At 37.1% G+C, this 27,200-nt stretch overlaps 1 protein-coding gene across 1 annotated transcript in view; it reads left to right on the top strand.

Annotated features, from left to right (window-relative positions):
* The window catches only part of SCAMP1 (secretory carrier membrane protein 1), a 42,404-nt gene extending 15,204 nt beyond the window's left edge, over positions 1-27,200 (top strand). The window contains exons 4-10 of the mRNA XM_077790228.1: positions 5,745-5,843; positions 6,103-6,214; positions 13,196-13,324; positions 18,717-18,876; positions 20,539-20,640; positions 22,436-22,553; positions 24,156-27,200. Of these exons, the coding sequence (XP_077646354.1) occupies positions 5,745-5,843; positions 6,103-6,214; positions 13,196-13,324; positions 18,717-18,876; positions 20,539-20,640; positions 22,436-22,553; positions 24,156-24,320 (885 nt within the window). The 3' untranslated portion in view covers positions 24,321-27,200. The remainder of the gene's footprint in view (positions 1-5,744; positions 5,844-6,102; positions 6,215-13,195; positions 13,325-18,716; positions 18,877-20,538; positions 20,641-22,435; positions 22,554-24,155) is intronic.

The raw sequence follows: 27,200 nt of genomic DNA, 5'->3' as shown, positions 1-27,200 counted from the left end.
AGGATATACTTACAACTCCAAGTGCTCAGCTCTCTTTTCCTAACAGCTTTGTATGCAAGAGAAGACCATATGATATGTGCACAAAGAAATGCGTGCAACAGGGGTGATTTAAGAGACCCTGGAAGTGAATGCCTTTATAGACTGGATAAAGAGAGGTAGAAGCAGGGTGTGTGAATTTTAGACTTGGGGAAATACCCACGTGTCTATCAATATCCCTATCTGATGTCCATCAGATAGGGATAGAATCACTCTGTTTTGAGTGCTGATCACAGCAAAAACATCCAAGTAGTCTTGGTGGGAGTAAATTTCCAGATTTTTAGTGTTTGGTTATAGCAAGATGGTATCTTGCAGACTCTAGAATTAACAAAGCATTCAGTTTTGATCCTGGCTGTACAAAAAAAAGATATTAACAGGCTGGGGAGGACTCAGAGAAGGGCCACAAAGACAATCAAAGGCCTGGGAAGCCTGACATATGAGAAACAATTAAGGAAACTGTGTCTGTTCAGCTTTGAGAAACTAAGTCTTAGGGAAGACCTTAACTCCATAATCCAGCCTCTAAAGGTTGGCTACAGAGAAGATGGAGACTCCACTTTCACAAGAAGTCACTTGTAAAAGATGACAGGTGATGGGTAAAAATTACTGCTGAGGACATTCAGTTGGATACAAGAGCAAAATGTTTCACGATGAAAACAACCTGATCAACAACTTGCCTCAACTGATCTCCCCAGGAAAGTGTTGGATTCTTCAGCATTCAGACTGAGCTGGACAGAGTGCTAGGCTATATTGTTTAGACTGTGCTTTTACTAAAAAAAGTTGGACTAGATGGTCCTTGAGGTCTCCTTCCAACCTGGTGTTTGAGATTCTTTCTTCATTCTCACCAAATGGAGGTTAATGAAATATGCTAGATTGCAAAAATATTTCTCCATTTCAAATCCAGATGGATTTCAATGGATGATTATTCTGTGAGAAAGTGATTTCAAACTGAATACTAATATTTGTTACATTACCTCAGTTGCTCTCCCTTTGTCAAGTGAGGTACTTTCTACAGTCTTTTTTTGGATACAGAATGGGACAGGGAAAAAAAAGTTAATTATACACTTTCTCAGTATTCCTAAATTTGTTTACTGTCTTCTGGTATTTTTGTGCCTTGACTTTTTTTTTGTCCTTCATCTTCAATGGTAGGAAGGTGACATGTAAGACACATGGAAAAGAGCAAGTAGGCATGGGAGATTTTAGGTTGCAGATGTCACCACCTTAGTATCTAACATGAGAAATCTGTTTTGTTAGGGTTTTCCCCCTTTTTATCACATTTCAAAATCTGTCTTATTTTAGATTCTTAAACAAAAAAAAAAAAAAAAAAAGGGAATGGTGTAAAAGTCATATTAAATATCCTTGGCTGATCTTCAGTGGTTTTGTCTCCAGCTCAAATAGTCACTATGGAGATTACATTGTCTCTTTTGTCATGTTTCTGAAGATCAGCAATGGAGATTAGATTATACAATTAGTATTTCTGCATCATGATTTAATTAAAATTATATTAAAACTTTAAATCTCTTCCTGCTTTTATGTTCTGAACTTTTTTGAGCACTCATTGTATATAGAAAAGCCTGTATAGCCATATATACCTATTTTGGTTTGAAAAGACAGGTGTTTGCTAAGGAAGGCAGGAGCCTCCCCTGAAATGGAAAATGTAAAGCCCTTCCCTCTCAATTATTATAATTTTGAAATTAAGGGTCTCTCAGGCAAAGATATGGGAATAGGAATAACAGTTCTTTACTAGGAAAGAAAACAAAAATAAAATAAAAATGCAGTAATACAAAACAACACTGACAGAGTCAGAATAGGACCTGACACTCTGTGGGTCAGGGTGCTGGTAGCAGTCCCATTGAATGTTGACTGCAGTCCTCCTGGCGTGACAGGCGTGGTTCTTTTGAGGGAGTGATCCTGTAGAAGGGTGTAGGTTTCCTTTGAAGGTCCCGTGGTGGTGTAGATGGTCCCAATCTTCCTTTGGGAATCCAGTGGAGAAGACAGCTGGTCCTCTGGGAATCCAGTGGGAAAAGCCCAACTGTGGTGTTCCAAATCTTAGATTATATCCAGATAGGCATGGCTGGTTCCTTCCCCAGGGCAGAGTATCTCCCAATGGGATGATGTAATTTTATAAGTCATACCGTGACACCCATGGCCCATTAATAGCAAATGTTTCCCCGGAGGGAGGATTGGTTTGTGGAAGAGATAAAGAGAACTGCCCAATTAACAGAAGGTAACTGCTCCAGCTCTAACAGATGGTGATAGAATACATACCCCCAGCTACATCTTCCAACCTAAGACAATACCTATACATAATTATACATATAGCAACCAATTTAAAATTGCTATATTAAAAAATTTGGATAAAATTGATAGTGGAATTGAATTTTCTGTTGTTGTTTCAAGAAATGTATCTCAGTGGACTTTTTTATTTATCCAGCAAATTCCTGGATAGCTCCCTATCCTTCCATCTTGTATCTAAACAGAGCAGAAAAACACAGAAGTCCGTAAGAAATCAAACTGATAATCTACCTCTGGCTTCTTCTAGAAGTTTTAACCTGTCCCAAATAAATAAACTTCACCTGTATAAAGGAAATAAATTCAAGAGAGAACTTCTTTTGAACACCTATCTCCAGTCAGCTGTTGAAAACAAGTTTAGTTAAATTAATTTTTTAAGCTGTATTCTGATTGTTTTTAAACTGACTTGCTGAAACCTTAGACAGCACACTACAAACTTTCACTTGGGAAGGTGAGCTAGTTCTTTAATTGTTACTTGTTTTGTGAAGGGAGCCTCTAAGACAAATGCAAGTTGAATGATTGAGAAGCTGCAGCTGTCAACTGAAGCTGCAGTCTCTGCAGATAAAAACAGCTACACATAAAGAATTCCATTAAGAGCTTGTAGGGCCCACATCAAAAATCATATGGGACCAAAAGGCATATGCAGGGTGCATAAAGAACATGTGCAGAATACATTCATAGGTTCTGAAGGTATAAAAGCCCATGGAGAAGGAATTAATAGGTTGTGAATGTTTAGAAGCCCAGTGACTTCTTTGTTCTAGATTTCTCGCAAGACGCACCCAGCTCAAGTTTTCTTTCAGGTACTGGAAGGTTCTATAATGTCTTCCCAGAGCCTTTTCTTCTCCAGGCTGAACAAACCCAACTCTCAACCTGTCCTCACAGGAGAGATGCCCCATTCCTCTGACCATCTTGGTAACCTTCCCCTGAACTCACCATGTCCATGGTCTTCTTAGTCTGGGGGTCCCAGAGCTTGATGCAGTAATCCAGTTGGGGTGTCAGAAGAGGAAAGAGGAGGGGCAGGATTGCTTCCCCTCACACTGGCTACTTCTGGTTAAGATTCTTTGGATGCAGCCTAGGTTGTGAGCACAATGCTAGAGCTTGAGAGTATACTGATAAAACTTCAGTACCTCTCACTTCTAGGAAAATCCCAGACTGTGCAGCTATGTTTTGCAGGGCTTTTTGTTGAACGTTATTTTGAGAACTAAATGATTATCCAAGGCATTTGAATACTTCTGTTTGTTTCATTGTAAGTAGCTGTGGTATTCTTTTTGCTTCTCAGCATTGATTAGGATTATAAGAATAAGTACTTCAGCTTGGCAGGAAGACTTAGAGCAAACCGAGTTTAAAAAGCATGATGATAATTTTTTAAACAGCCATCTTTTAAGAGCTCAAGAGCAAGCAATTTCAAAGTATTGTAATTCAAGGAAGTGAGTCAGAAGGCCAACATGGCTGAGCAGGGATCTTTTTCTAGAACTTAAATAAAAATGGGAGGTGTTTGGACATTGAAAACAAGGACAGATGACACTGGAGGGTTTGCAGAGATGCTGTTTGCCACTGCAGTCAGGAGATATGCATGTTTTAAAGTTTGAGATCCCAAGCTGGACAGTACTGTGGACAACAAAATGGCCTTTTAAAAAGGTCTGCAGCAAAAGGATGTTCAGAGATAATATTGGTCCATTATTTGATGAGGTCTCTTGTCACCCTTGCGCCAAGAATGACACAAGAACAGATGAGGATGCAGCTTAAAAAGGAAGAAAAGGAAGCCTTTATGGGAAGGGAACTTTGGCTTAAATAGACTGATACAACACATTCTATTTGATTGGTTAGTTAATAAAAACATCTTTCTCACACACCGTCCTTCAGAGGAACAGAAAAGCAAGGTGGAAAAACACCACCTGCAGATTTACACTAACAAGTTACAACATTTCTACAACTGCCTAAAAATTCTCACAAGCCACTGTAAGAAACAATTACCATTTGTCTCTCCCTGACCAGGCTGGCATTGACAGTCAGTCACCTCTCAATTAGGGGTGTGGACAGAGCAGAGATGTTTTATGCCTTTTTTATCTCTATCTATAACACTGATTAGCCCAGGGACCCTTGTAGTCCTGTGACTTGAAGTCTTTGTAAACTCTGAAGTTATTCAAGATTTACTGCTCCAATTGAATGTACATAAGTCAGTGGGGCCTGATGGAATTCATCCCAGTGTACTAAAAGAGTTGGTTGATCATTATCATGGGTCCTCTCCATGTTATTTTTCAGTGGTCATAGGGAACTGAAAAGAGACAAATTGACTGGCAGCTGGCAAATGTCCCAGTTTTCAGTAAGACTAAGAGGGAAGACTTTGGTAATTACAGGCCAGTAAGTTTCACTTCAGAACCTGGTAAAATTATGGAGGTTGTTCTGTAAGCAAGGGAAAAACACTGGAGAGACAATACAGTTATTAGTCAGAGCCAGAATTGGTCCATGAGGGGAAAGTCCTGCTTAACCAACTTAAGCTGGGAGTTGGACTCCATGGTCCTTATAGGTCCCTTTCAGCTTGAAATGCTCTATGATCGTAATACTTTCTTCATTAGGTTCTTCATCTATCATAGATACTTTATAATTTCTATGCCTATTGTGCATTGCTGTGATCTTTGACTAGTATTCTGGGAAAACACGTTAAAGCCATGTTGAACTTCTTGCATTTAAGATTGTTTTGATCACTACAACTTTGTTTCCCTGTGCACACATTATGAAGCTAAGTATGAAAACATAGTAGTATCAAAAACATGCACCTTTTTATGCACTTAATGAATGAAATACTGCTGCATTTCAGCAACAGTGTGTATCTTCTGAATACAATGGCTGAAATGCAGCTTTTGCTGAAATGCAACTTTTGCTAGCATTATATTCTTAACACACATATCAACCTATCAGAAATTCTGGAGTGATACCTAGCAAAAATCTGTGAAATAGTCAAGTAATGGATCTTGAATTTGAAAGTTTCATATGTTATGTTGCTTCTCTAGGTAGCTGAGTGATATAAGCCTTTAAGTAGAAGGCTCTGGAAGACATTATTAATAAAGTATATTGTGTTTCAGAGTATGAATAGATGACTCTTAAATGCTGCAATCCTCTGAAACAGCTACTGGCTCTATTAATATTCATGTCTGAACAAAATTAAAATTCCATTTACATTTACTGAATTCCTAATTCTTTGAGTGTTAATTGAAAGTAGTACAAGATGATGTGCACCACAGAACTCATTTGATGTCTTTTTTCTAAAGATTGTATATATAACAAGCAGCATATCAAGTTTTCAATTTATATCAGTAGCACTTCCTTTAAAGCATCTAAATTGGTTCTTACAGACTTAATGAACAGAAATTTGTTAGAATAGGAAAATATTTCTCTATAATTGTCTTTTGTTTTCTTAGCCTCCTCCAGGAAATGTGAAAATGCCTAATGTACCCAGTACCCAGCCAGCAATAATGAAACCAACAGAAGAACCATCTTCTTACACACAAATAGCACAGGTTTGTCTGCAACTTTTAGGCACAATTTTTCTTTTAATAATAATAATTAAAATATGCTTCTGAAATAATTTATTTTGTAAGTAAGTATTGCTTTTCAAATTAAAATTAACACTGCCTTTATGTAATCGGTAATATGTGAATTTGTGCTATATTGGGTCAGTTTCATAAATGGAGGTCATTAATTATAGTGAAAAGACTTGGAATATTTATGCTATGTTCATACTTCTTGTCAATATCTGGTGATACTTGTTTTGTTCAGGAGCATGCCTTGGCCCAGGCAGAACTGCTAAAGCGTCAGGAAGAACTGGAAAGAAAAGCAGCTGAACTAGATCGCAGAGAAAGGGAAATGCAAAGTCTCAATCAGCAAGGGGGTATGTATGAAAAATCTACTTTAAATTTCGGAAATGTCACTTTTCCTTAGAAACTTCTAATTTTATAGTGATATCGTGAAGCAGACTGAAGAGGGATTTTTGTAATGTCTTCAGGAAAAGGAAATTTATTTCCCTTGAGAAGATGAATACAGTGAATAAACTGTGCTGTCCTTTTAGATTTTCAGTGAAAAAAAATTTATATGTGACCTCTGTAGCATGTTATTCTCTTCTATTATTCTCTTCTATTTTTATTCTAGATTAGTATCCGAGTTGCACTACTGAATAAAAATGGAGCATTTTGAGATGAAGTAAAACTATCTTCTTAAAGTAACATCTCTTTGATTTCTCATTTGTCTGTATTTACAGCTGTATGAGAACTTTTCTGGTTTGAAACATTTAATTTCGTTTGCTGTGTTACAAACATAATATTATACACAAATAGCAGAAAGATATATTCTATTATTAATCTTTTATTGGATTTTTTTGTATGCCACAAACTCTGTACTGTGCAAAATCAGTCATTTTTTTATGGCAATCTCACACATGTGAGAAGATTTACATCCTCTTAACTGAAGATTCATTGCTACAAGTACATTTGTGGGAATATTCCTTTTCAAAAGGAAGAACTTCAGACTAAAGTTCAAAGGAACCCCAAAACTCAGCAGAGCAAACCACTGTGTATAAAGTTGGCTTTATATGGTGATTTCACTTTTATATACAGTTCTGTTTTATTTTCACACATGCTGGTCTTTTTTTTAATATGCAGTATTAAAATTCCAAAGTGCATAATTCCTTAGTAATTCAACTTGTCAGGGGATTTTGTAGAATAGAATAGATTATTTTCAGTTGGAAGGAACATACAATGAATCACAGAATAGTGATTGGAATAGAGTTGGAAGGGGACTCTGGAGGTTATCTCATCCAAGGCAGGGTCACCTGGAGCAGGTGATACAGGAACAGGAATGCATCCAGGTGGGTTTTGAAGGTTTTTGGAGAAGGAAACTCCACAAAGTCCGTTCAAGTGTTCTCAATGTAAAGATGTCCTTCCTCATGTTAAGTGAACCTTCCTGTGTTTTAGTTTATTGCCATTGCTTCTTGTCCAGTATCCGGGCATCTCTGAAAAGTCTGACACCATCCTCTTGGCACCCACCTTTCAGATATTTATATGCAATGATGAAATCCCTTCTCAGTCTTTTCTAGACTACACAGGCCCAGCTCTCTGTCTCTCCTCATAAGAGGGATGCTCCAGACCTCTCATCATCTTTGTGACCCTTCACTGGACCCTCTTTAGAAGCTCCATTTCTCTCTTGTCTTGAGCCTAGAACTGGACACAGCACTTCAGATGTGGCCTCACCAGGGCCCAGTTGAGGGGGAGGATCAGCTCCCTTGACCTGCTGCAAACTCTTCCCAGTGCAGCCCAGGATCCCTCTGGGCCTCCTGGCCACAAGGCCACACTGCTGGCTCATTGTCACCTTGAGATTCACCAAGACTCCCAGGTCCTTCTCCACAGAGCTGCTCTTCAGTGGGGCAGCCCCAGTCTGTGCTGGTACTTGGGGTTATTCCTCCCCAGGTGCGGGACCCTGCACTTGCCCTTGTTGAACCTCATTTGGGTTCTCTCTGTCCAACTCTCCAGCCCACCAAGGTCCAGCCCAAAGGCAAAAGAGCGTTCAGGTTCTCCCTGAAGGGAGAACTCCCCGGTTTGGATCTTCAGCACACCTGCTGAGGGTACCTTGGATCCCTTCATCCAGGCCAGTGATAAACAAGTTGAATGAGACTGGACCCATTATTGATCCCTGAGGAGCACCACTGACTACAGGCCTCCAGCTAGATTCTGCTGCCCTGATCCTGAGCCTCTGAGCTCTGCCATTCAGCCAGTCCTTGGTCCACCCCACTGTCCATTCAGCTAAACCACCTCTCCTGTGCTTACTTATGAGGATGTAGTGGGAGATGGTGTCCAAAGCCATGCTGAAGTGGAGGCAGACAACAACCACTGCTCTCCCCTCATCTACCCATCCTGCCCTACCATCACAGAAGGCTGTCAGATTGCTCTAGCATGATTTCCCCTTGTGGAATCCCTGCTGACTGCTCCTGATGACCTTTTCATCTGCATGCTTGGTGATGAACTCCAGAATATTCTGTTCCATCACCTTACCAGGGATGGAGGTGAGGCTGACTGGCTGGTAATTTCCTGGATCCCCCTCCTTCTTGCCAGTTTTGAAGATGGGAGTAACATTGGCTTTCCTTCAGTCATAAGGCCCCATTCTTGTTTCCTGTGATTTTTCAAAGATGGTGGAGAGTGGCTTAGCTACATCATCTGCAAGCTCCCTCAGCACCTGTGGGTGCATCTCATCAGGGCCTGTGGATTTATGTGTGTTGAAAATCTGCACAGTTGATCTCTAAACAAATCCTTTATGACTGGGGGAAGTCTTTTCTCCAGCCTTCCTGTCCTTGCCCCAAGGTCTGAGATTCCTGAGGGCTGGCATCAGCAGTTAACACTTAAGGAAAGAAGACATTCAGTAATTCTGCTTTCTCTCTGTCTTCCTTCACTAGGACACAGATCTGATTCAGCAGTAAGACCATATTTTCCTTAATTTTCTTTTTGCTGCTAATTTATTTAAAGAAGCCCTGCTTGTTGTTCTTGGTATCATTTGACAGACTTAATAGCAAGTGGGCCTGGGCCTTTATTGTCACATCCTTGCATACTCATGATGTTCCTATAGTCCTCTCATATGACCTGCTGTGTTTCCCACATCCCATAAATTTCTTTCTTGCATTTGACATTTACCAGAAGCTCTGTGCTTATCCATGCAAGTGTCTTGCCTCCTCTTCCTGAATTCTTAGTGATGGGAATGTGCTGGACTTGAAGAAATGATGCTTGAATATTAACCAGCTTTCTTAGATCCCTTTGCTAGAGCCCTAACCTATGACGTTCTGCTAGGCAAGAATTTGAAGAGGCTTAAGTTAGCTCTCTGGAAGTTTAAAGTTCTAGTCCTGATTGCTGCTTTACCTGCTCTACACAGGATCTTGAGTTCCATCACCTCATGGTTGCTATAGACAAGGCTGGCCTCAGTCTTCACATCCTCAACCAGTCCCTCCTGGTTTGATCTTGTCTTGGTTTAGAGACAAACTTTAGGAGAAAATGCTCTAGCATGAGTATTTCTTCTAAAGAGAAGGGCTTCAGTAATTTGTTTTTGCCAATGAGGAATGAATACCAGTGGATGAAAGTGAAAAAAAAACCTGCTTGTAAACAAATAATGGTGCCCACAAGGCACAGAAAAAAGAAAATATTGAATAAATACTAGATATTGAAATTTTTGAACTTTACCCCCCAGCCCCCATCTGGAGATGTGGCTTGGAAGGAAAAAATAGTGGCTGGCTCCTTTGTCTCAGGGAAGGAGAAAAAGGAGTTCACACCACAACTCAGGCAAAACAAATGGGAATCTGTTGAACTTCTGGCATTGGTGTCCTCCTTGCAGCAGATGAAGCTAGTGGATTTTGGTATCCTTTCTCCTGTTGTCTCAGCCCTTTTTCCCCGAGGTCTTGGGCTCAGAGTAGCCCCCTGCTGGTCCACCATCTCAGCAATTTGGATCTCCAACCAAAAACGCAGCAGAAACAGTTCAAGAAAAAAACTGAAATGTGGCTGAAAGGATTCTTGCTGCAGCCTCCAGGCAGGGGAAAGGAAGAAAAAGAAAATCATGCTTAAGCTAGCAAAAACTAATCTAGTGAAAGCAAGAATGTGATATCCTGGCCTGAACCACAGCTGCACACTTTGGAGAAAGGCTTTGAATTAAACCCATGCAGTAGCCCAAGGCTCTCCACCCCTGCCCCTGATTTATCCTAAAGCAACAGCAGCTATTTCTGGGAATAAGGCAGGTGATTAGGGAATAGAGTATCATTCTAAAATCATCTCAAAATTATAGTCCAGCAACATATCTTCATTGGCTCTTATACTGCATGCATAGAAAAATTGTCTTCAGTGATGTTTAGGAATTTCCTGGACCATGTGTGCTTGGCCGTGTTGTCCTGCAAATACCAGGATTGTTGAAGTCCCCTGGAAAACCAGGGCCTACGACAGTGAGGCTATTGCCAGCTGTCTGTGGAAAGCCTCATCAACTCCCTTCTGCTCATCAGGTGATCTACAAGTAAGCACCCACAACAGTATCGCTCATATTAGCCTAATTCTTACCCATAAACTGTCAACTTATTTGTCTGCCCTTCAATAGAACTTGATACAATTCACTTGCTTTCTTACATGAAGAACAACTCCACCACCTTGCCTCTCTGACCTGTCCTTTCTAAAAATTCACAGCCATGCATGACTTCATTCCAGTCATGTGAGCCATCCTACCCTATCTCTGTGATTGCAATGAGGTGATGGCCTTGCAGCTACACACAGATTTCCACTTCTTGTTCATTCCCCATGCTGCTGTGTGTTTTCAGGCAACTTCAGAGGCTGATCAAGCATCCAGATTCCCTAGATAGTGTAATAGGATTCATTGTAACCATGAACACCTTTTATATCATTAGCCCTATGATTCTCATCTTGAGAAGCAGTCAAGGAACATATGTCGATGCACTGGTTGGCATGACCTTGTCCCTAGAAAGAAGCAATAGAATGGTCACAGACACTTCAGACCCTTCCCCCTGAGTCCTGTATTTTAAAGTCCATCTCACCAAATGGCCAGCATGCTGCCAAAGTTTCTGTTGCCCTTTTTTAAACAGGTGGGTCTCATTCCTCCCTAACAGGCCACAATTTAAGCAAAACCCATTGTTATAAAAGCCAAAACCTTGATAGTGGCCAGGAAGCCAGATGCTGACTTGCACATTGTGGCTGCTTCTGGCTGTCCCTGTTTCTGTGACCAGGAAGATATATGAGAAGATGATATGGGCACCAGTGTTTGTCACTTTTCTTGCCAGCGCTTTATAGTCTTCCTTGATCCTGTGTATTTTTTGGCATGTGGTATCATTTGTACCTACGTGAAAAAGGAATAGCAAGCTGTGGTCCATGCTCTTTACAAATTGGGCTACCCTCTTGGCAGCATTATGGATCTTAGTCCCTGGTAGGCAGCACTGCCTCTTGTAACTCTCCGTTGGGCTGGTAGATGGTGTCTTAGGAACCCTAAGAGAGTCACCTGCCACAATTACTCAGCGTTTCTTCTTACAGTAGTGATTATGTGCTGCTGGTTTAGATGTTCCTTGTTGGACTTGCTAATGGATATCTAAAGCCTTTGAAGGATCTCATCTGTTTTGGTGTGCATGTTGGAGGGTAGAGGTTGGACTTGAGTTCTATACTTGTGGGTCACCAGGATCTAAGGTGTCTCACACTCAGGGATGTCCATTGTAGGTGTATGGTTTTGAAGCCATTTCTCTATCTCCATTTCAGTCCCTTTAACACTGCACAGCCTGTTGCAGTTTGTCCACCTTCTGAAGTAGTTCATCAAGCTATGCACATTTCATGCAGGTTCAAGCCTTTTCTTTGTGCATCCATTGCAAGCTGCCACCTGTACTCAAGTCTCTTTCCTTACCAGTTCCCTCAGTGGATGTGTCAGTCATACTTTTCTGGGGCTGTCTCAGTAGACACTCTTGTTTTGATTCTGAGACAAGTGCTCACCATTGTTGCAGAGACCTAGAGCACTTAGCACTTACCTGAGGTATGGACCTACTTGCAGATTGCAGCACCCTCCGTTCTTGCTCTGCTGCACAAACGGCCACACTGCATCTTTTTGATGCACCATGTTGTGGTCACTTGTGCTCCCTAAAGCCGATTAAATCTCCCACAGTGCTCCTCGTAATGCTCACTCCACTCTTGACTGGTTAGTGAGAGCTTCTGGGTCCTGACAGGGCTTTGGGTTGCTGTTCAGGTATCCCTGAGTTCAAGAAACCTCTGGACAGCTTGATCTCACCCCTGAAACTCACCCCCAGAACTTACTTCAGTTGCTGCTGCTGCCCTCCTGACTGACAATGGCCATATAGTCCCAACTGCCTGTCCACTTCAGTACCAATAAGTTAAAGTATGTTATTAAGGGCATTGTTCATATGCCCTGAAACACTGACAGGCTGAGGATGTTGAGCACTCCTAGGGAAACCCATTCTAGTGTTTGACCATTTTCTTGGTAAGGAAATGCTTCCTGATATCTGTTCTGAACCTTCTCTGGCACAGTTTTCAGCCATTCTGTGAATCGCATTTCTGGATATCCAGGGACATGCACACTAATTTGGACTCCTTTGAAAACACCATAGAATGGTCTTGATTGGAGAACAGAGTCTTTTGGAATTCTCTAGCTATTTGCATTCATTTGTCTTAAGATGCTGGCTGCACATCTAGGACACTGTTGTCATATGTTGTCTTAATTTACTACAGTGAAAGATCTTTGAGCTGGTATGTCACCTCAGCTTGATGCCCTTGGCCTTCTCTGCTCAGGTTCTGTGCAGCATTGCATTTGACCTAATAAAAGTGTGCTGCTTCCTATTTAACTTAATTCATTTGGTCACATGGTGATTAATACATCTCTTGCCTTCAGAGTTTGAAATGCTATGGCAAAGGTTTGTTGCAGTGATTGTCTCAACTGAATCTCTTGAGTCTGTGCTTGGTATGACTTTGTGTTCAACAGACTATGTGAGTATGGTGGAACTTCAGGGAAATACTCATTTAACAGTCAAGGAATTTTCAGAAATTGTTTTTCTGTTTTGTGGAAAATTCTCTTACTTTTTAGGAAATGTCAGATGCTTACTCAGTCTTTTATGTAGATAAACTATTGTACTTTCCTTGACCTGGCTACACTTAATTGTATTTAATTTCTGAAGCTTATGTCGAGGATTGCTCTTATAACTCTTGGGTATATCTCAAGTTATCCATCCACTTGAGAAACTCATGCATGAAACAGTTCCAAGTTCAAACATTTTCCATATATCTCTTTCAAGTATACAGAGACTGAAACTACATTATAAACACCTTTTTTTTCTTTATTTTTTATTTTGCAGGTAGAAAAAATAATTGGCCACCTCTCCCTGAGAATTTTCCTGTAGGTCCTTGTTTTTACCAGGATTTTTCAGTAGACATTCCTGTAGAATTCCAGAAGACAGTAAAGATTATGTACTATTTGTGGATGTGTAAGTATTTTCTTTTTAAGAAAAATAAAATGCCTATTCAAAGGTATATATTACCTGCTACTTTGTCTTTTGGAGCATCTGTAATGAAGACTTATTTTAAATCCAGAAGCCAAATAGTGAAGCAAAATTTTATATTAACTTCTTTGTTAAATGTATTGAATTACATCATAAAAGCTTCCACAGAAGAAAAGGAGGATTATCCTAGGACAATTTGATTCTAATTTATTGCAATTGTCTGGTTTAAGTTTCTCCAGCTGTAAAATGAACTCTGACCGTTCATTAATTTAGAAATAATTTTACTGGTTTAAAAATCAGCTTATATGTTAAGGAATAAATCTCACATTTAATGTTAATAGACATTTGAGTTCAAGATGTATAATATCCATTTGCTTTAATATACATAATTTTATATAGTTTAATATAGCTTTAATCTATAGCAAAGGTTTAATATAATTTTACCCTATTTTAAGAAATACTGTCAATTAGCTGAAGAATCAGTCCATGTTAAAACTATCCTTTGTAGGCAAAGAATGTTCTACAACATCTTTGTAGGATTAATTTTGCCCTCACTGGGGGGAATGCTGGATTAAAGAAGTATGCAGGTGCTATTCTTTTTTATTCTGCCTTGTCCACTGTCATTGATACAAGCCTAATAAATACTCTGATGAAATTTCAAGATTTTGATGCTTTGATGCCTTTAATATATTTTCAGTCTTTCTAAGAACATGTGGAATTCATTTGTTTTCTAAGCTGTTTTTCATAGCTTAAGATGTAGTTAGGAAATCTCCATAATTTTACATGATACTCTGGTAATCTTATTGCTGTGATTGAACCACGTAATTGAAACACCTCAAATGAGCAGACAGCATTGAATCAAATCAATTCCTGTTCATCATAATCTACAGCTTTCTACATTTGCTGCTAGATTGTTAATCTTCAGATAAGCAACTACAGAGCATATTGCTGGTCACTCTCATAAAATTGATAGATAATTGAGATGTATAGGGAATATAAGGTGAAATACTCAGAATTTTAGGAGATTGCCAATTCTGGCCATTTGGAGGAAAGAGTTCTGAAAGTGCATATGCTTCAAATATGAGGTGAAGTTGGGCAGTTAGAATTGGAATATTAATACTCTTCTTAATTTTCCTTTTTATGGCAATAAGTAAAGAAAGAAGCAATATTATTTCAAAATATATAGGAGCTTTGCTTTCATACTGACATGACTGCTTATCTTCTAGGTAGACTGAGGTTTCAACCAAGTCATCTTGCACTTCTTGTACTTTAGCTGTAGTGCTCTCTGACTTATATGTATTACTCAGGAAGGCATGAACAGGGCATAGTAAAGGAAAAGACAGACAAAATATACCTCACAGTTAAAAAAAAAAGAAGGATAAAAAAGATTGGGTATAGAACCCCATGCCTTAGTGTTGGCTGTTGAATTGGCTCTTTTCATTCCTAGGATTGCATCTATTTGCTTTGGCTAATTTCTCATTGACTGTTTATCTTCTGAGAAGGTACTTACTTCCATAGGAGACCTGCTTCTGCTTGCCTCTTTTTTTTCCCCTCTTCCAGAACTTCCTATATCTTTAAGGTCTAGGGGTTCTGTGAACATAATCACATTTGGATAAATCTAGTACTGCATTTTCAGCACTTGATAAAGTAGCTCCTTTTCCTTTGTAGTACTCCTGGGAACAAACTTACTGGATTAGTTATCTTTTTTTCCACAGTTGGCATTAATTTGATATCATCATTCTTGGTTTTTATGTCTCTGAGGAAACTTCTTTACCTGTTTAAGATCCATATGCTCTTCCTTTCATGAGAAAACAACTCTGTTTGTATCCCTATTTCACTAACTCATCCCTCTTTTCTCTTTTTGTATCACAAGTCAGAGTTTTCTAATTCTTTGATGTGTTTTATCTTTGCACATTTTTTCCCAGGGGAGAGACTTTTTTTTTTTAACAGTCTGAGTGCTCACATATTTTTGTGAACTATAACAATCAATTAGCAACGACTTTTCACAGTTGACATTGGAGCTTTTCTATTCTATCTTGGCATTTTGGCCATTGGTGCTTTAAGGACTTGCTTTGATTTTCAAAGAATATTTCTTATTTGAAGTTACAAACAGAAGAGATTCTGGTAGAAGAATAATAATACCCTGAGGTGCCAACATTTTTTTCTTCTGTTCAGGAGAGTTTAATCTCATCCCCTGTCTGAGGATAGGATAGATGGTGTGTGTGTATATATATATCAGTCTGTGTAGATATTTGTTCTGCCTGTCCCTGAGAACCTCCAATGACAGGCACTTCACAAACTCCCTCCAAGCCTGTTATAATGTGTTACTGTCTTTTAGAATTAAAAGATGTTCCTTGGTATAATAATTTAATTCTCCCCTCCCATGTTTGATCTTTTGTGTTCTATCCACTGTTGCTATGGAAAATGCTTTTATCCCTATTAGTCATCTTCTTTTGCCTTACTTAGCATATTTCACTCAGCCTTTCCTTGTGGGTGTTGTTTTCTTGAGGTTTGACTGGTTGCTGTCATACAAATTCACTGTTAGTTCACTCCGTATTATTACGTGTTTTTTAGTGTGTAGCATCAGGAGATTTTTCTTCACATTTTAGATAGCACATATTTATGTGCTGATGCAAGACTGTTTAATACTTATGTTATCTGTTTTAGAATCTTATTTTTTCCCTATGGAAGATCTTCCTCTTTTTTGTAAGGCATGTTAGAACATCTCTCCCAAGCGAGCAGAACAGACTAGGAACAAAAGCCTAAACAACATCTGAAGCTACTTGGTACTCCAGGATTATGTGTGACCAAACTTCACAGCCCAGTCCTCACTTGTGAGTTGCCTTGTGGCTTCAAAACTCTCCATTCTTTAGGCATCCCATTTGCCTTTAGGCAGTTCCAGTCCAGGGTGACAGTCATGTGTCCTAATGTGGACTTAGGTTTCCTGAAGATATAATCAATGAAACATTACTGAAATAAAACTTAGTACAAACATTTGTTTTCATACGGTCTCAAATGGAATAGCAAAATCATCTCAATAATGTACATGCCAAATATCTTCAGTACGACTTGTGATCTTTATCTACAACTCACTTTCAGACACTTATGGATGATAAAGTGTAGCCAATTAAGACAAGGAATATTTCTAAAGGAGAATTCCTCTGTTCAGGGAAGTTTATACCAAAAAAAGAAGTAAAGTATTAATATTCATTAAACTAATGTTTAATTGTTGACTCTCATTTTGGCATGAACAACTTTTTTTTCAACTTCAACTGCTTCCACACACAAACTAAGAGAAGGCTTTCTTCAATCACATAGAGTACTCTATTGTTACAGCTGTGAGGTTGTCATACAGAAACTGCATGTTGCAGACTTCTGATGAAGCCCTAGGTGATTTCAACCTCCAGGTGGTCATTATTTTGTAATAACTCGCATTACGGTTTGATTTGCTGAGGCAAGTAGGTGGAAGGTACTTTATAACTGTTACCCTGAACCTGCAAATGTATGTGTCTGTTCATATAAGAGCTTAAGCTTGCCTTCATCCCTTAGTGAAGGTGTTGGCTCAAAGGATAAAAGATTCTCTGTACCTTGCAGCAAGCAGGCAGAGTGAAAGGCAAGCACAGTGAAGTGAGAATTGTCAGTCAAGTCTGCTGTCTTCCTCTATAGCTTGTGCTAATACTTGTTTTGTACAGCTGAGACTCTGTTACAGTAGTGGAGCAGACCCCTGTGTTGCTGGTTTTAGTATCAGTAATGGGTGTGATGCTTCACTTTTTTCTGCAGTGATGGTACTCTTTTAAAACTTGTCCTGTTGCCATAATTGCAGTTATTAAAAGAAAATAATTTTGGAAAGTTCAGGCTCCACCAGAATTTGACTGTTTCTAGTAACATAGGGGTCTCAATGTGTTCCAGTATTGAGTAGAAAAAGAGAGAATACCCCTTCCTTGTACTTATCAAAGGAAGGCAGGAACTGGGGTTTGTATAATTTCTTTTGCTTTATAAGGCATAAACACACAAATTCGGAAAGGAGTTGTTTTGCCAACCCCCTGGGGCAGTGCAAAAATTGCCTTTTATTTTAAAGAACAAAGTGTTTTGATTCTGGTGACATGTACAGGAAAATATTATTTGTCTGAGGAAATGTTTTCAGTTTCATCAGTCTTCCATGCAGTGATCTGTGCATCTTACTTTTAAGAGTTTTTTTCCACTCTGTTGATTTAGAACTCAAGTCATAATTAAGACAGCAAAAAAGAGTTTCAGGATTCTGTTTTTCAGAATCTTTAGTATCTTGCCTGTTCTGTTAACCTTGCTATCCAGTAGAATCACTAAAATGTTGCTCTGAACTTGAATAAAATGAAAAAAATTGCTGTCAGGAGCAGTTTGTGCAGTTATAAATATGCTACTTTATCCTGATCCACACGGAAAGAAATTGTTCTCTGAGGCAGCAAAATCCTTCCTGAATCACTGGTTATTGCTGAACAAAGAAATTCATGTTCATCTTTGAAGTCTAGCAGAACTAACTTCTGTGCCAGATAGCATGAAGGTAGTAGTTGTAATGTTTCTTAATATTGCCTTATTCTGTTCTATGAAGTAAACTTAATTGAAATAAAATGTGAAGTCATAATTCAAATGCATTTTCTTTAGTAGAAATTGAATAGTTAATGTGTACCAAGGTCTGCCAAGGAGAAAATTATAGTATTGAGCTAACCACAGACCACCAAAAAGGCAGATGTTCTAAGAAAGACCAGTGTTCTAAGAAATATTTCAATATACAAAATACATTAAAACATCCTGAACAGCTTCTTGCAGACCATGTTTTACTGAGGAATATTCATAGTGAGTGGATTTTTTGTTTCATTATATGGAAGACAAGAGCTTTCTGTTGTAAGATTATCCAGGAAAATTTTGTTTTCAAATTTGAATGTGTACAATGCCTATTTTGTGATGCACTTCATGTAATTTTTAAGCTTTCTCTCAAAAAAATATTTAGTGATCTCATAAATTTGTATTCAGTTATTACTGTAGAAAAAAATAAATTATTGCAGGTGTAGAAACCTCTTATTTCTTAATTTAATGTTTGAAAGTGTTTTATTTTTCTGACAAGATATTTTCCATTGCCAAGTAGCTAGTGGTACTTGAACTTTCATGTTGAGGGCTTTCACTTTTGAATACAGGTTTACCTAAAATTTAGAAAATTATAAAAATCAATTTATTATAGAAGGCCTTGAGAGGGTATTGGTATTGTCAGCATGCTGATGTTTTGTTTAAAATGCTGTTTTGTTTAAATGCTTAAAATATTTAAAAGTTTGGGTATAACTTTAGTAGTAATAATTTATTGTTTAAACATAATTTAATTAAGACTATTTTGCTTTTGCTTTTACAGTCCATACAGTGACACTGTTTCTTAATATCTTTGGATGTTTGGCCTGGTTTTATGTTGATGCTACACGAGGGGTTGATTTTGGATTGAGTATTCTCTGGTTCTTGCTTTTTACCCCTTGTTCTTTTGTCTGCTGGTACAGACCACTTTATGGAGCTTTCAGGTAACAACTTCAGCTTGACTTAGGATATTTAAAAAATTGTCAAAATGCATTAACATTCCAGAATTTGTTTGATTATCATGATGATAATCCTTTTAAGTGCTCTCATTAGAAAAAGAGTATGTTTGCCATTAATTCAGTTGTTGAATTTGAAATACAGATGCCAGTAATTAATAATATCATGGAATATCCTTTAAAATATTTACTGTATTTACCGTAGACAAAATATGTGTCAGAAATCCTTAACTTTGTTGAAGTTAATAAGGGCTGGTAACAGTTGCAAAAAACATTCTCTCTCATTAAATCTCTGTTTCTACACACCAAGAATTTGAGCAGATTAGTAGTCAATAGTGTCTTAATTTTTTTGCTTCCTGAATGAACTTCATAAATATCTACTCTTAAAATCTTGTATTTCTAAGTAATAGACACCTACAGTATCTGTAATTGAAATAGCCTGAAATCCTTAAGAATTAGTAGAGCAGGTAGTATTAGTAGAGAAGACTAATCTTAGCAATCTTTGCAAACCTCAGAAACATAAGGTCTGTGATTAAGAATAGAATGGTGTGTTTGCATGCAAACTAAACCTTTTCTTAGTGAAGGTCAGCATGTAGAGACTTCAACTCCAGAAGCTTTGGGTTGTTTGTTTTTTTTGGTTTGTTTTTTTTTTTTTTTAGAGTGAAGTGATTCAGGATGTTCTTAGTTTAAATACCCTTATTCTTGCATTAGAAAAATAATGGCCAGAAGTTGCAATTAACTGTAACACTTCGGCTGTAGGAAGTGTTTCTTTTTGCTAACTAAGGAGATATTGCTATACCCACAAATCTCCGAGGAATCATATAGTTTAACGTGCATTTCTTGTCTAATAAAGCCATAGCTTTTCTTGGAGAAAATTGGTTGGTTGAGGAAGGAAAACTCTACTTATCTATTCAACTTTCAGTCAGTTGCTCAGCTGAAGATGAAATAGTTATTGAACTGAACTGGTTGTATAGAAATTACAGACTCCCTTCTGTAGGAAGAGCTATTAAGGACAGAATCTGGTTTTGTAACTTAACTAAATGGTTTCTACTTCCTTAAGACCTCTAGTAGGAAGCATATCATATGGTCAGTAGTTTTGAAAGTAGTAAGTTAAATCTTGATTGAAATTTTGCCTGTACATTTATATTTGGCTGGCTTTTTTTATTATTATTTTCAGTCGTTGTAAGGCTGGCATTTTAGTAATTTAATCAGGAAATGTATTTTGTACATTTTATTTTCAAATAACCGCTGCTTCAGTATTATGGTGTCCCATGTGTTTCAGTGATTCCATATGAGATTTTATTTCCTTTCACAAGTTAAATATTCTTTTGCCATCACTCTGAAAGTTAAGCAGAATACAAACTTAAATGGTTAGTTGAAGGGCCCTGATCTGGGCTGAACAGAACTATTCTCACCTTTCTTAGAGATGCAGGTGGCAAAATGACTATCTTAAAGAAGAAAGAGCAGCTCTTGTAAATAAAGACTCTGAAAAACCACAGAATTTCTGATACTTCACTTTAGGTCACTTCATAAATGAAAGTACATTTTGTGTAGTTAATACAGTAAAAAGTTAGATTGGTACTGCAGAATATGAATAAAAATAATGAATTTTCTGGCTGCTTTAATCTTTTTTCCCCCCACTTCTTTCAGGAGTGACAGCTCATTCAGGTTCTTTGTGTTCTTCTTTGTATATATCTGTCAGTTTGCTGTACATGTACTTCAAGCTGCAGGATTTCAAAGATGGGGAAACTGGTGAGTGCTCTGTTTGCCATAGTGTTGTACTGTCTGTAAGACAAACACTTGAACTACAACTGCAATACAGTCTTTTGTTTTCAAAGGAATAATCTTGTGTTCACTAGAATGTTACATTTAACTCTCAAAAGAAAGCATTTTTGACTAGGAGAAGTGGGTGAAATGTATCCAAAGAATACAACAGAATATATATAAATGTATCCAACAGAATACTTCTGTTACTAGGTTGGTCAAAATTTTATCCTTCATTTTAAACCACTTTGAACTAACTCTTTAATATACACTACCTCTTCTATTTTGGTGGTATAAGGAATTATTGCTTGTTCTGTATTTAAGGTAAAGGAAAGCAAAAATTTAGACATCAATAATATATTGTTTGCATATTTTTTTGTATTATTAGGTATTTCTAATTCTATTAATATACTTCCTACTTACTGAGAAATGTATGGCTAAAATTTATAGAACAACTTAACAAGGCATTTGGGTGAATATAGTGTTATATCTTGGATATTATTTGAAAAGTGCATTTGTTTGAGTCACATCCATATTCTGTAATAAGGTGATCTTTCTTTAAAATATTTGCAGATATATGAGCTTTTACATGAATATTATCTTTTATTTGAGTCTTTGAGGTCTAATATTTATATTTTTACAAGGAGAAACTATGGGGAATCAGTCACTATCCTTGAAATAAAGGAATTAACTAAAAGCAAGGTTGTAGTAACAACCTTGGACTCTCCATGGTAACATGATAATGACACTTCCCCCTATCAGTGCTTTTTGCTGCAAACCTCAAAATATATGCAAGACAGACAAAACAGTATTGCTTTAGAATTGTTATGTAAGGAAAGGTCCTGCTTTATTATTTTTTCTTTGGAATCCTCTATTGCTTATTCATCCAAGTCTTGGAAGTGAGCTTTTATGCATACTTGGGGAAGGAGTATTGAAAGTAGCCAGATCATCAGACAATCCTAATTACAGTTCAGATTTTGGAGTTTTGTAGTAGATTACAGTGGGATACAACAGATATCAAAGCAGTGTGAAGCAGGTAGGGGAAAGTTTTAAGGTTTGGATTTACATAATTTTTTGCCTTTTTTTTTTTTTTTTTTTTAATAATGAGGAAAATTCTTACTCATCTTAATGCATGGGATTTGTTCATAAGGAAACCTGCTTTTGTAGTTTTCAGGTCTGAAACTGTTGGTATCTGTTGGGATTTTAATTTTGAACAATGGGGAAATGCTTGAAGTAGATACCTATATAGCAGTTTTTTCTACTGATTCATCTGAAGCTCTTGACTTAAAAACATTATATTAACCTCAGTTGAGAAAGCATCACTGTGTGGATACGATTAAATGAGTCTTCACATAGAAGCTGTGTATGTGTGGTATTCTCCCGTTCCATATTTATAGAAGTTAGAAACTATCTTTTTGGGGAAATTTTCTCATCTATGAATTAATGTAGTCTTGAATCAATCTGAAATTACAGTGTAACAAAAAAACCTCAAGAAGTTGAGAAGCAGCTCTCTAATTTTGCCATGATTTTGCTGAAGGAAAATAATATTTGCAACAATTTTTCATACAGTTTCACTTCATTTTCTGTGAAAAAATGGAAATTAAACTTTAAAAGCATATCATAGAACCAGAATATGCTTATGTAAGATTCCCATTATTTTCATTCAAAAATACTCAAAATTGTTCAGAACCAGAAGGTTATGAAGTTTTCTTTGGTGAGAGTATCTTTGATTAAATGGTTCATGTGCTGTACTAGTAAAATTTGTTATTTTTCCTTCCTTCAGTGGGTGGATTTCATCTCTTACTGGACTTAATAAGAGTATTCCTGTTGGCATTATGATGATAATCATAGCTGCACTTTTCACAGCATCTGCTGTTATCTCGCTAGTTATGTTTAAAAAGGTAAGTTACATATTATTTCCCTCTTTTTTTTCCTGCATTTGATTTGGCTTTTGCTTTCTGTCCTGAGAGAGGCACTCTTTCACAAAGTAATGGGGATTAAATTACATTCTTCAAAATGAGCCTTGCCTATTAACACTTGTATGGTTTTGTTTATACTGTTGTGGAGTTACAAAATGCTGTTTGTATGATGCAGGTATTTTCTGCAGATGGGGAAGGATAGTTCTGAATTAGAGAACCTGAGAGGTAACCCCACAAAGAGGTAACCACAAAGGAGTAGGTGAAAGCACTGGACATGGTGATTGTAGCTGTAGATGCCAGGCTGTCCATCAGGCACAGAAAGTGTGACTGAAATGATTGCTATGTTACAGCTCTTACCAAAATCATTACCATTAAAATGAAAAATCAATAGAAGAGAGATACGCAGCATCTCAGAGAAGAATTTTTATTTCTCTCTAGCTGTTTTTTAATATTTTATTGCCAGCTAATGATGCAGGAGAATGAAAACTCAAGGAAATAAACTCTCTCTCTATGATTACTTCTGATGAATTTCCACCCAGAAGAGCTAAGTATAGATACTGATGTTGTAGTAAGTCATTGAGATACATGTAACTGAGAATTCTGATGATGATGTGCTGGCTGGATTCCAGTAATTCAGTCTCACTTACAGTTAGGTTCAAAGATTTTACACATACACAAATTCTTTTGACCTGTTCACAGTAAATTTGAAATTATAAGTGTGTATACCTGGAGATGTCCTTTCTTGTCTTCTGTAGAAATACTCCATAGATGAGAAGAAACAAGCAAGAAAAAAGTGTGGTGAAATATGTTTTTGCACTTTTCTTACTGTATGCATCCAGATTCTTTCTAAAATTTGCATATTCACATATTACTTGGTTTATCTTTATGGATGAAAAATAGTCACATTTATAACAGAAAAAAGTTATGTAGATTTTCCTGCTACAGAGGAATGAAAATGTCTTCATAGTATTATTTGACAACCTTTCAACCTTTTCGTGACTTAACTGAGTCACAAGTAGCATTTGAATTTTAATACTCAGATAATTGAAAGTTAATCAGGATATTTTTTCTGGTTTTGTTGGTTTTTCTTTTGTCATATGCCATATTGTTAAGAGTGTAAGTCATATTGTTCATTCCTGTGGTTATTATGCAGAGCTATTGGTCATCACACTAGTTCTGCAAATGTGTAACTGTGTCACTGTTTCACATTTTGAAACTTTTAATATTCTGTTAGAATATAGCTTAATCTTGTAACCTGTCAGAGTAACTGAAATGTTTCTAAATATTGTTGTAGAGAAAAACTCACCAAATATACATCACACATTTTAGTGAATACAATGAAACCCTTCCGAACTTGCAGATAATTACAGGTATCCCCCACAGTCAAATTGTGTGTGCAACAGGACAATGAAAAATTCAAAAGTTTTTGGGAAAAAATTCCATGTTCTCATCTCCGGGTTCACTCAAACACATGAACAAATCACATTTTCCCAGCTCACAGCTCCTCTTTGTGCTGAGACTTTGCAGTTGTTCTGCTACGAAATGGGAAGCGCGGCCCCGTTTTCTCAGTGCTTTTCCCCGCAGGTGCACGGGCTGTACCGCACGACCGGCGCGAGCTTTGAGAAGGCGCAGCAGGAGTTTGCCACCGGAGTGATGTCCAACAAAACTGTGCAAACTGCCGCGGCCAACGCAGCCTCCACAGCAGCCACCAGCGCAGCGCAGAACGCCTTCAAGGGCAACCGCATGTAGAGAAGCAGTCACCTCGGTTCTCTCCAACTGTTCGTTATTTTCCACTCACTTACTGTATTCCCTAAATGCCTAGGTCAAAATTCACACAGCATGTTTGTTTCTTATGCAGCTGTGCATGGGTAAAATGGGAAACGGTTGGTTTATTTTATTATAAATTTATTTATTTTAAGAAGAAAACCATTTGCCCCCCTTCTTTAACATGTTGAATTCTGCAATGTAAAGCTTTACATATTTTATGGAGGATAAACAATTTCAAGAATTGGCCTGAGAATGAACTCTGGTATATAATGATCAAAACAATGTAGGAAGAATCTGGAAGGTTTTTTAGCAATTAACTCCAGGTTTTTTTTTTTTAAGTTCAGGAAAGCAGTTAGGATTAATTATTTATCTTTGCAAAAACTGATTTCCCTATTTCTACTATAAGAAGTGGGGTAGTTAGTGGTCAGTAAGAAGTGACTGAGAGATATAATTAGGTTTGACTACTGTTTTTGCACTTTCAGCAGCTGCTGGGGGTCAAATACAAGTAAGGCAGAGAGTATGAATTCTTTTCTTGTTTGGTTTTGTTTTCTTTTTATTAGGAAAGTCTTTTAGTATAAACCTGTAAGTTTGCATGAATACTGTTGAGTTACCTGATCTTGTTTAAGTAATGTTTTGGTCCAGAATTTACCTTTATAGCATTTGTTTGTATTCTCTATCTGTGAGAAATTACTATGCGGCGTAAACATTCTCTGTAATAGAATAGTTCAGTTTAAGGAAGTTACCTGGTGATTTAACTCACAGAGCTAAATGATTATATATTTGCTATTTTTAACTTCAGTATTCACATATCTTGTCCCTCTTCTATGTGCAGTGGTATTTTTGTTTTATTTGGGATTTTTTGGTTAGCTTTTGTTTGGGTTTTTTTTTCAAGTATAGATTTATGTTTAACAGTGGTACTAAATCTCTAGTCCAGACAGTCACTCTGTTTACTGCCTGTCCAAAACACTATACAGTATTTAATTTTCTAACAGGAATATTGTCTAAAACCAGGCTTTTGAAGCAATGGCATTTAACAGACACTTGAATTAATTTTAATACTAACTCAGCCATCTCTGTGATGTGATTTAAGCTATAGGAAAAAAGATTTTAAATTTTGATTCAGCAAAGGGAGAGATGTTTGTCCTTAATAAAGTTAAATTTTAATCATTGAATTGGAGGCCCAAGAGGTTAGATTGATGCTGTGAAACTAACTATCCATAATGGTACATACCATCACAATATTCTAGAATATAATATCGCCAGAACTTGGTATAATATGAGTTTCTCTGCTTTGAAGACCTTACATTTTTGGATTGCCTCATGAGACTTACATACAATATTTAGAGAGTTTTTCAGACTCTTCCAGAAAATGGAAAGATGACATCCCACAACCTGTGTAAGTACACACCATGGCTGAAATTAATTCAGCTCTTAAGGTGAATAATAACACAGCATAAAATTCTGAGGCCTCTCTATGTTCTGAAAGTGGACTGAATTTCAATACACTGTATTCTGATTCAATACACTGTATTCATAATAACAGAAATGCATTTAAGAAAATACTCTCCTAGCTTAATCTTTGAACCAGTAATATACTGTTAGCATGATTTCTCCTATTAGTCTTCTTTAATTTACTAATTTCTTTAAACCATGCTTGAATTTGAAAAAATGTCATAGTTTCACCTATGCTGAAGTTCACATTAATGAATATACTTGCTTAAATATTCTATCTAACAAGGCTGTTAAAATGTGGTAATAATGGACATGCTAACATTGAACTTAAATTTGCGTGGAATGTTTTTAAAGCTTTCCAGATGAAAGTCACTGTTCTCTGCTGAGATTAGGGGACTGTCATTCTTGAAGCTATAAATCAAGATTGTTCTTTTCATATTTTAACTTGAGGGTTATATCTAGGAACTCTGCTATGGATTACTTCTAAATTTAAATTTAGGGCATCTTTTGGTATATCTTGGATTGGAATCCTTAGGGACGTCATTCTTACAATTTAACTGAAGTTGAAGATTACATAATAGTAAAGATTACTGGGAAAAAAAACACCAAACACTTTAGGAATAAAACCTGAATTTGACAGGTAGATTTTTTTTCTCAAATGTTTGAAGGTTCTTTGAGAAAACACATCTAATGTTCTGTGTATAACAATTGTTGATTTGTAATATTATGGGTTGAATGTACAGATTTAAGCCTTCTGAGTGAAATTCAGGGTTGTGTTACATGTGAATTCCTTAAACCAGAAATCTGTGACACTTTACAACCCAAAAGGGAGGGAAAAGTTTGTTTAGCTTTGAAAACAGAAGGCCGAAATTTGTTAAAAGTATTTTGTACCTAAGAAAAATTAGATTTTACAATCTCTTATTAATCAGAGTATGGCGCCCACTTGAGTTGTCTTTTTGTAGTATTGTGACAGAGTACAAGGTATGAAGTTTAAACACTGGAATGTCAGTAGTCTTTGATTTGTAAGTTAGGAGTTCTTTTTATTTATCCTGAGATGTTTGTATATTTTGTAAATTACTAACAATGTTCTGCCATCCTGGTGAATGTCATGGTTCTGTACAAATGCACTTTTTCTGTCCCTCTGTTGCATGTCTGGGTAGTTCAGAAGTTTTGTATATTTATTGTATTAACACAGTGTCATAGAAGTAAAAAAATAGTTTTTTCCTAGGTGTTCGCTCTGTATAGAGTTTTGAACAACAATGGGGATTTTTCTTCTAACAGTCAGGTGATGTGCAGGGATGATCTATGTATAAGTCTGCCTTGCTTTTTATAATTCTGTATATAGATGCTGTATTTCTGCTGAAATGGTGAAGCAAAATGTCCACTATCAATAAATCCAGTTAAAGAGAA

Source organism: Lonchura striata, chromosome Z, assembly GCF_046129695.1.
Source record: "Lonchura striata isolate bLonStr1 chromosome Z, bLonStr1.mat, whole genome shotgun sequence".
Classification (NCBI taxonomy): Eukaryota; Metazoa; Chordata; class Aves; order Passeriformes; family Estrildidae; genus Lonchura; species Lonchura striata.
This window is presented reverse-complemented; position numbering and strand designations above follow the sequence as displayed.